This window comes from Salvelinus alpinus, chromosome 24 (assembly GCF_045679555.1).
Source record: "Salvelinus alpinus chromosome 24, SLU_Salpinus.1, whole genome shotgun sequence".
Classification (NCBI taxonomy): Eukaryota; Metazoa; Chordata; class Actinopteri; order Salmoniformes; family Salmonidae; genus Salvelinus; species Salvelinus alpinus.
This window is the reverse complement of record NC_092109.1, coordinates 438,312-451,690: the sequence shown is the minus strand read 5'-3', so window position 1 is coordinate 451,690 and position 13,379 is coordinate 438,312. Positions and strand designations below refer to the sequence as shown.

Below are 13,379 nucleotides of genomic sequence, written 5' to 3'. Positions count from 1 at the left end.
CGGATGGCTCAAATGGCGCTGGGCAGACGGATGGCTCTGGCCGGATGAGGCGCACTGTAGGCCTGGTGCGTGGTGCCGGAACTGGAGTCACCGGGCTAAGGACACGCACCTTCAGGTTAGTGCGGGGAGAAGGAACAGGGCATACTGGACCCTGGGAGCGCACATTAGGCCTAGTGCGTGGTGCCGGAACTGGTGGTACCGGACTGGGGACACGCATCTCAGGGCTAGTGCGGGGAGCAGCAACAGGACGCACAGGACTCTGGGGACACACAGGAGGCTTGGTGCGTAGTTTAGGCACTGGTGGTAAAGGGCTGGAGACACGCACCATAGGACTAGTGCGTGGAGGAGGCACTGGTGGTACTGGACTGGGGCGGGGAGGTGGCGCCGGAAATACCGGACCGTGCAGGCGTACTGGTTCCCTTGAACACCGAGCCTGCCCAACCTTACCTGGTTGAATGCTCCCCGTCGCCCGACCAGTGCGGGGAGGTGGAATAACCCACACCGGGCTATGTAGGCGAACCGGGGACACCATGCGTAAGGCTGGTGCCATGTAAGCCGGCCCGAGGAGACGTACTGGTGGCCAGATATGTAGGGCCGGCTTCATGACATCCGGCTCAATGCCCAATCTAGCCCTACCAGTGCGGGGAGGTGGAATAACCCGCACCGGGCTATGAACACGTACAGGAGACACCGTGCGCTCTATTGCGTAACACAGTGTCCGCCCGTACTCCCGCTCTCCACGGTTAGCCTGGGAAGTGGGCGCAGGTCTCCTACCTGCCCTCGGCCCACTACCTCTTAGCCCCCCCCAAGAAATTTTTGGCCAGTACTCACGGGCTTCCAGCCTTGCCTCCGTGCTGCCTCCTCATATCGCCTCCTCATATCGCCTCCTCTCGGCTTTCGCTGCCTCCAGCTCTTCACGAGGGAGGCGATATTCTCCCGGTTGTGCCCAAGGTCCCTTTCCATCTAATATCTCCTCCCATGTCCATGAATCCTTGATGCCTTGATCCTGTTGCCTGCTTGTCATGCTGCTTGATCCGGGTTTGGTGGGTCATTCTGTCCCGATCGTCTTGATATGAGTGAGAGGACCAAGGCGCAGCATGATATGAATACATCTTCTTTTTATTATATTGAAGACGGAACACGAAACACTTATTCAAACTAACAAAACAACAAACGACCGTGAAACTACAAACGCAAGTGCACACACAAACTACTTACGTTCGACATAGACTAGACATATACAATGACCCACAACAGCTAAAGCCTATGGCTGTCTTAAATATGGCTCCCAATCAGAGACAACAGTAACCAGCTGTCTCTAATTGGGAACCCATTCAGGCAACCATAGACTTTCCTAGACAACTACACACAACACTAAACCATCTATACTCCTTAACCCTCTAAACCAAACAACCCCCTAGACAATACAAAAACACATACTTCATGATGTCACACCCTGACCTGACTAAAATAATAATGAACACAAAGATAACTAAGGCCAGGGTGTGACATATATAGACATGACATTTGAAATGTCTTTATTCTTTTGGAACTTACGTGAGTGTAATATTTACAGTTAACTTTTTATTGTTTATTTCACCTTTTTTTTTCTCCATTTCACTTGCTTTGGCAATATAAACAATGTTTCCCATGCCAATAAAGCCCCTTGAATTACATTGAGAGAAAAACAGACTAATAAAGAGAGAAAGAACAGGAGGTAGATCTCCCCTGCTGTGTGTCTGCCATCCCAGTTAGAGAAGCATCCATGCGGACTGTCCTCCTGGTGTTCCCCTGCAGTCAGGGAGCAAGTCAGATTGGCAGTGCTTTGACCCCCCTATAGCAAAATAGTAAACCCTCCTCTTATCCTACATCATCCCTTCATCTCAGAGGAAGGGATTCTCACATCCTCCCCCTGCCCCCACAACCCAATAACTTTACACTGTATGGTCCATTGGGTGAGAGAGAGAGAGAGAGAGAGAGAGAGAGAGAGAGAGAGAGAGAGAGAGAGAGAGAGAGAGAGAGAGAGAGAGAGAGAGAGAGACATGGAAAGTGAGGAAAGACAGAGAGGGCAAGAGTAGGATGGGCAGAAAGAGATTCAGGGTGTCACTCTAAATGAGAAGAGAGAAGAGTTCCACACCAGGAAAGAGGGAACTATTGGGCCAGCGATAGAGAGAGAATGATCAAGGGAAAGGGAGAGGGAGTGATGGTTGAGTCCCTGGAGAGAGAAAGAGAGAGCGAGAGAGAGAGGAAGGAACAGGCGTTAAAGACAGAGAGTTAAAGGCCTATTAACGGCTGCTTCCCCAGTCTTTCTCTCCTCCTCTTCTCTATCCTTCCCTCGCTTCTTCCCTCTGCCACAACGCTCCCTTGATGTTTGTTTATGTTTTATTCGTATTTATTCCCCTAATTGCCGCATCTCTCCAACTGGCTTTCCTCCCCGCGTCACACACAAACACGTGCACGCACACACAAACACATGCACACACACACACACACACACACACACACACACACACAGGTCTCTCTCACACAGGGGGAGCACACATTGTACGTTACTGCCAGGGAGGGAGATAGACAGGTGAACAACTTAATTCAGACCATACAAACAGACAGGCAGGCACAAAGACAGACAGCCCACCGTCTCTGTCCATCTGCGCGAGTGGGGCTACTAACTAGTGGACAGAGGGATGCGTTTGCATATCTCTCTCTCTCTTTCTGTGTGATGAATCCTGCTGTCTTATCTTCACGTCCCTTGATTAAGAGCTCTCTCCTTCTCCGCTCCACTTACTTCACGTTGATGACTTTGCAGTGGGGGATATACAGGAGTTAGACATCTTGCACATTAACATATGATTGTGGCCCATGTATTATTTGTCTGCGGAGGGACTGTAAAGTAGAGAGACTGAGAAATCCCACCACAAGCTGTCCTCAGCAGGAGAGCAGAAGAGAGAGAGACACACACTCTTCAAAACCCTCAGTGTCACCGTCACTCATCCGGAAAAACAAAAGTTGTGCAATAGTGGAGATGAGAAGGTGAGTGTCAGGAGTTGGGGAAGCAGGTGTGTGTGCGTGCGTGCATACATGTGTGTGTGAGAGCGAGAGAGAGATAGATAGATAGAGAATGTCATGGAGTCATAGGGGAATGCAGCAAACCTGCCCCCATAGAAAGAGTGCAATTTCCCCTGTCTAAGTGGACTTAGTGTGTGTTCATGTGTGTGTGTCTGTGAGTGTTTGTTTTACTAAGTGGACGTGTGGATGGAGTGTGGCGTCTCCCTGCCAACTTCTCAATTTGATCAGAGGGAAGTTTCTGTCAATGTGAAACTGTCTACTGACAATGGAATTGGCAAAACTCAACTATGCTATGTTAATGACTAGTATTACCACACTGTTTACTCTACTGCGGTACTGCATTGACAATGCGTCGTGGTGCTATATAGCTCTGGTCCAGGGCGGTATCATGATGCTATATACTGTTGAAGTCGGAAGTTTTAATACACCTTAGCCAAATACATTTAAACTCAGTTTTTTCACATTTCCTGACATTTAATCCTTGTAAAAATTCCCTGTCTTAGGTCAGTTAGGATCAACACTTTATTTTAAGAATGTGAAATAATAGTAGAGAGAATTATTTATTTCAGCTTTTATTTCTTTCATCACATTCCCAGTTGGACATAAGTTTACATATACTCAATTAATATTTGGTTGCATTGCCTTTAAATTGTTACGCATGGGTCAAACGTTTCGGGTAGCCTTCCACAAGCTTCCCACAATAAGTTGGGTGAATTTTGGCCCATTCCTCCTGATAGAGCTGGTGTAACTGAGTCAGGTTTGTAGGCCTCCTTGCTCGCACACGCTTTTTCAGTTCTGCCCACAAATTTTCTATAGGATTGAGGTCAGGGCTTTGTGATGGCCACTCCAATACCTTGACTTTGTTGTCCTTAAGCCTTTTTTCCACAACTTTGGAAGTATGCTTGGGGTCATTGTCCATTTGGAAGACCCATTTGCGACCAAGCTTTAATTTCCTGACTGATGTCTTGAGATGTTGCTTCAATATACCCACATACGTTTCCTCCCTCATGATGCCATCTATTTTGTGAAGTGCACCAGACCCTCCTGCAGCAAAACACCCACACAACATGATGCTGCCACCGCCGTGCTTCAAGGTTGGGATGGTGTTCTTCGGCTTGCAAGCATCCCCTTTTTTCCTTCAAACATAAAGATGGTCATTATGGCCAAATAGTTATATTTTTGTTTCATCAGACCAGAGGACATTTCTCCATGTACAGTTGCAAACCGTAGTCTGGCTTTTTAATGGCGGTTTTGGAGCGGTGGCTTCTTCCTTGCTGAGCAGCCTTTCAGCTTATGTCGATATAGGACTTGTTTTACTGTGGATATAGATTCTTTTGTACCTGTTTCCTCCAGCATTTTCACAAGGTCCTTTGCTATTGTTCTGGGATTGATTCGCTCCAAAGTACGTTCATCTCTAGGAGACAGAACAAATCTCCTTCCTTAGCGGTATGATGGCTGCGTGGTCCCATGGTGTTTATACTTGCGTACTATTGTTTGTACAGATGAACGTGGTACCTTTAGGCGTTTGGAAATTGCTCCCAAGGATGAACCAGACTTGTGGAGGTCTACAATTTTTTTCTGAGGTCTGATTTCTTTTGATTTTCCCATGATGTCAAGCAAAGAGGCACTGAGTTTGAAGGTAGGCCTTGAAATACATCCACAGGTACACATCCAATTGACTGAAATTATGTCAGTTAGCCTATCAGAAGCTTCAAAAGCCATGCCATAATTTTCTGGAATTTCCCAAGCTGTTTAAAGGCACAGTCAACTTTGTGTATGTAAACTTCTGACCCACTGGAATTGTGATACAGTGAATTAATTATAAGTGAAATAATCTGTCTGTAAACAATTGTTGGAAAAATGACTTGTGTCATGCACAAAGTAGATGTCCTTTAACGACTTGCCAAAACTATAGTTTGTTAACAAGACATTTGTGGAGTAGTTGAAAAATGAGTTTTAATGATGTATGTAAACTGAATGCATGTAAACTTCCGACTTCAACTGTAGCTCTGTTCCAGGGCATTATCATGGTGCTTTTTCGTGCTGGTCCAGGGCATTAGTGTGCGTTCCTCCACTACGTAGTGGAGCTCGGTGCTATCATCAAACAAAATGAATGAAGATAATGCAGTGGAGGAGAGAGCTGGTGAGAGAGTGAGAGGAGATTGAGAAAGAGAGATTGAGTTTTAAATAACCTTTATTGCGTCTGGGAACCCACAACACGATAAACACTCATACAAAACCATGGTTACACATCAATTAAAAACACAACACCAAATCTTCCTCCACAGTAACTAAACACAACAGCCTCTGAATACCCGATATACTCATAAACAGATCAATATTTTTAACCATTTTGTAATAGGCAAACTCAACACTCAGTCTTGCTGCAAACATCCCCTCCATCATTCCCACCACATCCACAGACCCCTGTCCCCGAATACTGTTCTTTCGTGTCTTCCATATTGCTAATTTAGCTGCCCCTGACACAAAATTAAGCAAAATAACTACACCCCTTCGACTAAACCTATACTGTAGCCCAAATATAAACTGTATATAATATAAACCAAATATAAACAGAGCTGAAAACCAGCTAGTGATCAGGTCAATCATCCTGACCAACCTGGGACACTGTAAGAACAGATGTGCACAGAATGGACACCCTTTCCCAACAGTAGGATCCAGGTGTACCAGATGCATATTGGTGGCTATGGCTCCATGTTTCATCCTCCACTGGAGGTCAGCTGTCCTCTTTTCAATAGGCAATTTGTATACAGACCGCCAACAGCCTTTTGGGGAGGCACCTGGACCAAACACCCCCACCCACCTCGTCGATTTTACCCCTTCTAGGGTAGAAGCACGGGACACTTTTACACATTATGTACATGGCCTTCTTTCCCACCGCCTTGAACTCCCCCAGCTCCGGGGTATGGATGAAAATCAGCATCCCCACGTCCTCCTCGAATGCCCCCGCCGCAGCACTAACATTCAGCGCAGGGAACACATAATCCAGACCCTCCGTTCACCGATCAGAATTGGAAGTGTCAATCACATACTGCCGATGAAGTACTGGCAAGGAATTGAAGACATCAGCTACGACCTTCCTCAGTAGGCGAGATGATCAGATCCTGCTCTTTCTCCCAGCTCCTCCAACGATCTGCTCCTGCTCCGCATCAGATGACCCAGCTTGGTACACCCCACACCTGCAGGCATGAACGTAGGCTGGCTGAACCCATAGCACAGGACTGGATGGCAGTGTTGTAAAAAAATAGGCTCTTCAAAAAGCCACATCCCTGGTGGCGTGCCGGCCTTACGGGACTTGACAAGAACTATCCAAGCCTGCATAACAGACTCATAAAATGGAGTCAAGCCAGACAAATCACCCCCCTCTAGCTTTAAGAGGACAATATGCTTGTCTAAGCCCAAACAGCCCGCTCTCCTCATCAATGTGTAGGCTGTGTCGACCCAGCTAGAACAGTCACTGTACAAGAGTCTCTGGGCTGCTTGAGGCCGGAAAGCCATGATCCTGGAAGAAATGTCCACCCTCGTGCAGTGGCAGGCACAGGGCCGCAGCTTTAATCCAATGTTGTCCAGACCAAAATACATTGACACGGGTCCTCTGAAGTTCTTGTATCAGACACCCCGGTGGCCGTAAAATCATTAGTCTGTGCCACAGGGTAGAGACAGCTAGATTTTTGGCAACCAGAACCCTTCCTCTATAAGACAGCTGGGGTAACACCCATTTCCACCTTGACAATCTGGCACACACTTTCCCTACTACACCCTCCCAGTTATTTTTCTGAAAGACATTGGAGCCTAGAAAACCCCCCAAAGTCTTCATCCCATCTCTGCCCCACAGAAGCCCCCCTGGTAACCATGGAGCGGACCCCGTCTGAAGCAGACCTGCCCACAACGACTCGCTTTTTCCCAAATGACTCTTGCTGAGGAGGCCCCCTCATACACCTTTAGAGCATTTGAGAGAACCTTAACAACCTCAGCCCCTGTAATATAAACTGTCACGTCATCTGCATACGCAGACAGTGCTATCATTACTCTTGGCACAGAGAAACCAGTAAGCCTCACTCTTAAAAAACAAAGCATTGATTCAATTGCCAGACAAAATAACTGCCCTGAAATTGGGCATCCCTGCCTGATACCCCTTTGAACAGGGTTGTGGCAACTTAAACCACCCCTCACCTTCATCATACATGAGGCCCCAGCATACAGTCAACTCATGCAAGACAAAAAAGCATCCCCAAACCCAAAGGCTTTCATTGTTTTGAACAAGTATTGGTGGTCCACACGGTCAAAGGCCTTCTCCTGATCCAAAGAAAGTAAACCCACATTCACATCAGACAGTTTACACATTTTTAAAACATCTCTTATTAAAAACAAGTTATAAACAATAGAGCGGTCAGGTACACAGTAAGACTGGTCCTTGTGGAACAACAGCCCCAGATACTCTTTCAACCTGTTTGAGAGACATTTATATACAATTTTATATTCTGCACACAGCAATGCAACAGGTCGGCAATTTTTTAGAAGAGACAAATCCCATTGGCGCCATGTTCAGAAATGCCACATTGGCGCCATGTTCAGAAATGCCTCCAAAATATCCGGAGAAATTGCAGAGAGCCACATCAAATAACAGAAATACTAATCATACATTTTGATTAAAGATACATGTTTTTACATAGAATTAAAGATAAACTTGTTCTTAATGTAACCGCTGTGTCAGATTTCAAAAAAGCTTTACGGCAATAGCACAATATTCAATAATCTGAGAACAGCGTTCAGCCACAAAAGGAAGCCAGTTACCCGCCAAATTGTGGAGTCAACAAAAGTCATAAATAGCATTATATATCTTCACTTCCCTTTGCTGATCTTCGTCGAAATGCACTCCCAGGACTCCCACTTCCACAAGAAATGTTTGTTTTGTTCGGTAATGTCCATCATTTATGGCCATATAGCTACTTTTGTTAGCGCGTTTGGTAAACAAATCCAAAGTCACGAAGTGCATTCACTAAAAGCAGACGAAATATCTAAAAGCTCCGTAACAGTCAGTAGAAACATGTCAAACGATGTATTGAATCAATCTTTAGGATATTTTTAACATAAATCTTCAATAATGTTCCAACCGGAGAATTCCATTGTCTTCAGAAGTGCGATGGAACAGAGCTCCGTCTCATGTGAACGCGCATGGTCAGAGCATGGTCAGCTCATGGCAGACATTACTCATTCCCCTATCCTTCGGCCCCACTTCACAGTAGAAGCATCAGACAAGGTTCTAAAGACTCTTGACATCTAGTGGAAACCGTAGGAAGTGCAAACTGAACCATTTCCCACTGTGTATTTGATAGGCGATGAGTTGAAAACCTACAAACCTCAGATTTCCCACTTCCTGGTTGGATTTTTTTCTCAGGTTTTTGCCTGCCATATGAGTTCTGTTATACTCACAGACATCATTTAAACAGTTTTAGAAACTTCAGAGTGTTTTCTATCCAATACTAATAATAATATGCATATATTAGCAACTGGGACTGAGGAGCAGGCAGTTTACTCTGGGCACCTCTGAGACCTTTTCATCCAAGCTACTCAATACTGCCCCTGCAGCCATAAGAAGTTAATAGACCAGACAGGCAAGTAGCTGACTGCAGGTGAGGTCTTCAGCAGTGCGGTCAACAGTAAAATCCACAGTACAGTTCCAGTCCCCCCCTAAAACCATACACTCCTCTTGGTCACACTGTCTTAAGGTTTCCTTTATTTTACCAAATACAGCAATACGCTCTCTAACCTCATTAGGAGCATAAACATAAAAAAATAAAATCTGCCTTGACTAATAAAACCCGACCCGTGACAATCTCTGTTGTAGATACCACAGTCACCCCTAAGCCTGAGGAAAACAAAATTGCCACCCCAGCACTGAAATTAGTACCATGACTGAGTATATGCTGTCCCTCCCACCACATACCCCAGTCAACCTCATTAGCCTCATCACTATGGGTCTCCTGCAGAAAATCTACATTAAGCCTTTTCTGTTTTATTACTTCTAATACCCAAGCCCTCTTATTCCTGTCCCTTCCCTCATTAATATTGAGAGAACCTACCCTTAGTACCTCCATATAGAAAAGAGAAAGGAAAAGCAGAAGAAACCACAGAGAAACCAGACAAAGAGAAGAAAACACCCTACGAGGCATGATCATCATCATTGTTTTAACTTTCTCTTAACCTTACCACGTTTCCCACTACCTTTTGATGCCGTGACAGCAGTAACACAGTTCCTCAAGCGAAAACTCTTCTTCTCACTCAACTGTTCTAATCCCACCGTCTTCTGTAACATCACAGCTGACCTCACAAACTTATCATCATAAAATAAATCTGCCAATTTGACAGATTTCCCAAAAGTCTTACCCAGGAATGCATTTACCTCCTCTAGATTGTAAATTGAGTCATCACCAGCTGCTATCATATCAAGAGAGATATCCATATCCTTCTCCTGATCCTCCTCAACTGAGGCCACATCTGACTCCCCTCAGCCACATCCCTCTCAACACTCCCCACTTGCACCCCATCACTCGTTCCGGGAATCTCCTCCACTACCTGGGATACTAGCCCCACCTGAACCCCCTCCTCTACCCCATTACTCGTAGTGGGCATCTCATCCAATACCTGGGAGACTAGCTTCACATGAACCCCCTCCTGTAACCCATCACTTGTACTGGGCACCCCCCCCAGTCTGAGGAAATTGCTCTCCAGATCCGTACTTACCTCCTACAACAATATTTTTCTGCTGCATAACATTCCCCTCTGGTACAAGTTGTAACTCTTGTTCCTCAGCAACAGGTGCTTGTGACTGCTCTACCACTGTCGGGCCACCTCTCCTTACATCAGTGGGCCCAGGCGTTACGAGGACCTCCTGCGCCCCTCCCTCCGCCTTCTCCCTTTTCGGGCAAGCATTTCGCTTATGGCCAACATCCCCACACTCAAAACACCGTTGACTACCCATACTAGCATAAACCATATACAGTCTGTTGTCATACTTGACTTTAAACGATAACTCCAAAGACAGCTCCGGTGAGTCCAAAAACATAAACACCTGTCGCCGAAACGACATAACCTGTTTCAGAGCCGGGTGTTTGCAACCTAACGGGACAATCTTAATTGAACTTGCAAACTTCCCAAACCGCAATAACTCACGCTCCAATAGCTCATTGGGAATAAACGGCGGTACATTCGAAATCGTTACCCTTGTTGACGGAGAAAAAAGCGGCGTAACTTGAATAAACCTACCTTTAAGAGGTACGCCATGCTCAACCATCCGATCAACAAGACACTCTTCTTTAAGAAAAAACACCACCGCTTTATTCATCCGTCACGCATAAGCAACATTCTCATAGCCTACCTTTTCTCCTACCGCGACCAGAAACTCCTCCACAGTGACATTAGCTTCAGTAACACACCTAAAGCCGTGCCGAAGTGACAGGGACGGCGTCTCCATGTGGGTCGCCATCCCCGCCAAAGCTAGGACAATTTCAACAAGAAAAACAATATACTTAATTCAACCACAACAAAAAAATTTAAACAATCACCTTAATCATGCATAGGAAAAGGAAAACCACCAAGAGAAGTAAAACTAGAAAGAAAAAACTGGCGATCTAACTCCAGACAACACTCGCTCATACAATTCCCAGCATGCACCAAACACTCCCAGCATGCAGAGAGAGAAAGAGATTGGCAGACAGAGAGAGAGGAAGATTGAGGTGGTCATTTTGCCAGCATACAGGGCTTATTCTTTGAATATATTATGCAGACATTCAGATATCTGTTCACTCCAGCGGAAACAATCCGTATTGGAATCCAGCCGCTCATCTGGAAAAGGCGCTCATTTAGTCACACATACGAATGCAACAAGATATCACAGATTCACGTCATTTCTTGACATCCTTGGACAAACATCTATTTTTGACAAGTAAACTGAGTTAATCTCCCATCATCTTGTATTTAGGCACACATCTCCCACATAAACTCCAGATAATTTAAGCATATTAGCCACACAGAAACAACTCTACGGTTAAGTTACGGCATTCATTCCGACTGGGATAAGTTAAATGGGAAGGGCAGTTTTTTTGATGATATTTCCACACTATGAAGTCAAAAAGTGGAATTTCAACCTGTTCAGGTGGGATGGAATTTTTTGCCGCCGCATAATGTTACAAGGCGAACTGACAACAACCTTTCATTGCAGTCTGGTTTCTTTATTGGCTTTCAACATCGGAATTCAAGAGTGTTTACTCATTAGAAAAATGTCAATAAATTTAGCAAAATGATGAATATACTTTGTGATGATACTGAATATTACACCATGGGCCATTGCATCATAGGCCTAACACAACAAGCAATACTAAGTATGTGTTTGGCCTCTGAAATGCAGAAGCCTATAGTTAGCCCTGTAGATAATCATGGCATTCTGCAATGAATAGATGGCAGACAGGGTATAGGCCAGGATGGTCTCACATGCAAATAGGCTGTTCTGGTCTAATTAGCATAATAAAAAAATCCCCGTAAAAAGACCACGAGACATCCCGAAAATCGGTCTTCTCACAAATCGTCTGTAGCGTTCGAACGGTTTTTACCTAGAAACGATTATGACCCCTCTATGGAAAAATGAGACTCTAAAGAACACGATGGTGGTCTCCATTTCTGCATCTTGGGACTCATCTGAAGTTGGTACAGCTGATCTGCCAACTTCAGTCTGTAGCGTCCGAACAGTTTTGGCTACACACTACTATGACCCCTCTGTGGAAAGGTTTTGCTCTAGGACGCCCACAGGCCTCACAAGACTTGTCTTAAGGTCACCCGGTACCATTTGAAAAAATGAATGGAAGTATACAGTAACAGTCAACATTTTTCATACAACTACTTATTCTAAGATTTTTCTTTATTTGGACTATTTTCTACATTGTAGAATAATAGTGAAGACAACACTATGAAGTAACACATATGGAATCCTGTAGTAACCCAAAAAAGTGTTAAACAAATCAAAATACATTTCATATTGAGATTCTTCTAAGCAGCCACCCTTTTCCTTGATGACAACTTTGCCCCCCCCCCCCCAAAGGGATCTGAACTTCTTGACAAGGTGCCTAGGTGTTGGGTCAAAGTCGCTGCAATATGCTTAAGCGAGTACACACTCCTGTGCCTTTGCTACCCTTTCACACACTTGTCATCACCTCTTGGCGTAAGCGTCTGAAAAAAAACACACTCCTTTCACACACTCTCACACCCTTCTTCCTGTCCCTTGTCCTCAGGTGTAAGTGTAACCTGCATTCGTCGCTGTGCCTGCTGCAAGAGGGGAACCTCCAGTGTCAGTGTGAACACAACACCACGGGACAGGACTGTCAGCGCTGCAAGAAGGGCTTCAAGGCCAAGTCCTGGAAAGCTGGCTCCTACCTGCCCACACCCAACGGATCTCCCAACACCTGTACGTATCCCCCATTTATACAGTAGAGTTCTATTCAATTCTGTTTCTATTCATTTATTTTCTATTCCTTGAATGCTTTGAACAGGACCCACTTACATAGCTCACTCATACAAGGTGAATTGTATTATATTCTTTACAGGTCCCAATTAGTTCAATTATGAGAGTTTTACAGTATGTTGGAAACTTTTATGATCTTTTACATAAAATATTATGTTCTTATGTTCTTTTTGATGATTAATATTTCATTGAACCATCTGTGAAGGATGCATGTGGTTCCCCAGACTTCTCCAACTAATTTCCTGAATGAAATGAGAGATAAAGAGACAGAGTTGTTTTTCTCTTACCCAGTGCATAATTTGTAAATCGGGAGGTGACGGAACAAATAGTGAGCGCGAGAGTAGGGTTACCTGGGGGGCTCTGAGGTTCTGGAACATTGTTAGCCTATAGTTTCCTGGAAAAGTTTGGCCTTTTATAAACGCATTTGATAAATAATGCAATTGTACATCATTTTAAATGACTGGAGACTTAGCAGAGTCTTTTTAAGACTGCACACAATATCAAAATGACAGGCTACTTTGACACTGACAAACTGAGAATCTGAAATCAATAAAAACAACCTTGTCTTGAATCCATTAATAGCCTGGGCCTAGGTGTGTGGAGACATTGTACAATATGAGGAGGAAAGTATAGCTCTAACAAAGCTCACTCGCCGGCGATGTCCGATGCACTCTCTCTTGTTTTACTTTGTACCTAGGCTACTGTTCGCTAGGCCTGTTTGGATGTTGCTCAAATATTTTAGCAGCATACAGACAGATTAGAGACTTCTCTTTTCATC

The 13,379-nt window shown here is 44.8% G+C and overlaps 1 protein-coding gene across 1 annotated transcript in view; it reads left to right on the top strand.

The window, feature by feature from the left end:
* Positions 1 to 13,379, top strand: part of LOC139551698 (netrin-G2-like) — a 147,476-nt gene that overhangs the window by 72,653 nt on the left and 61,444 nt on the right. Inside the window, exon 4 of the mRNA XM_071362964.1 lies at positions 12,372 to 12,544. Coding sequence (XP_071219065.1) covers positions 12,372 to 12,544 — 173 coding nt within the window. The remainder of the gene's footprint in view (positions 1 to 12,371; positions 12,545 to 13,379) is intronic.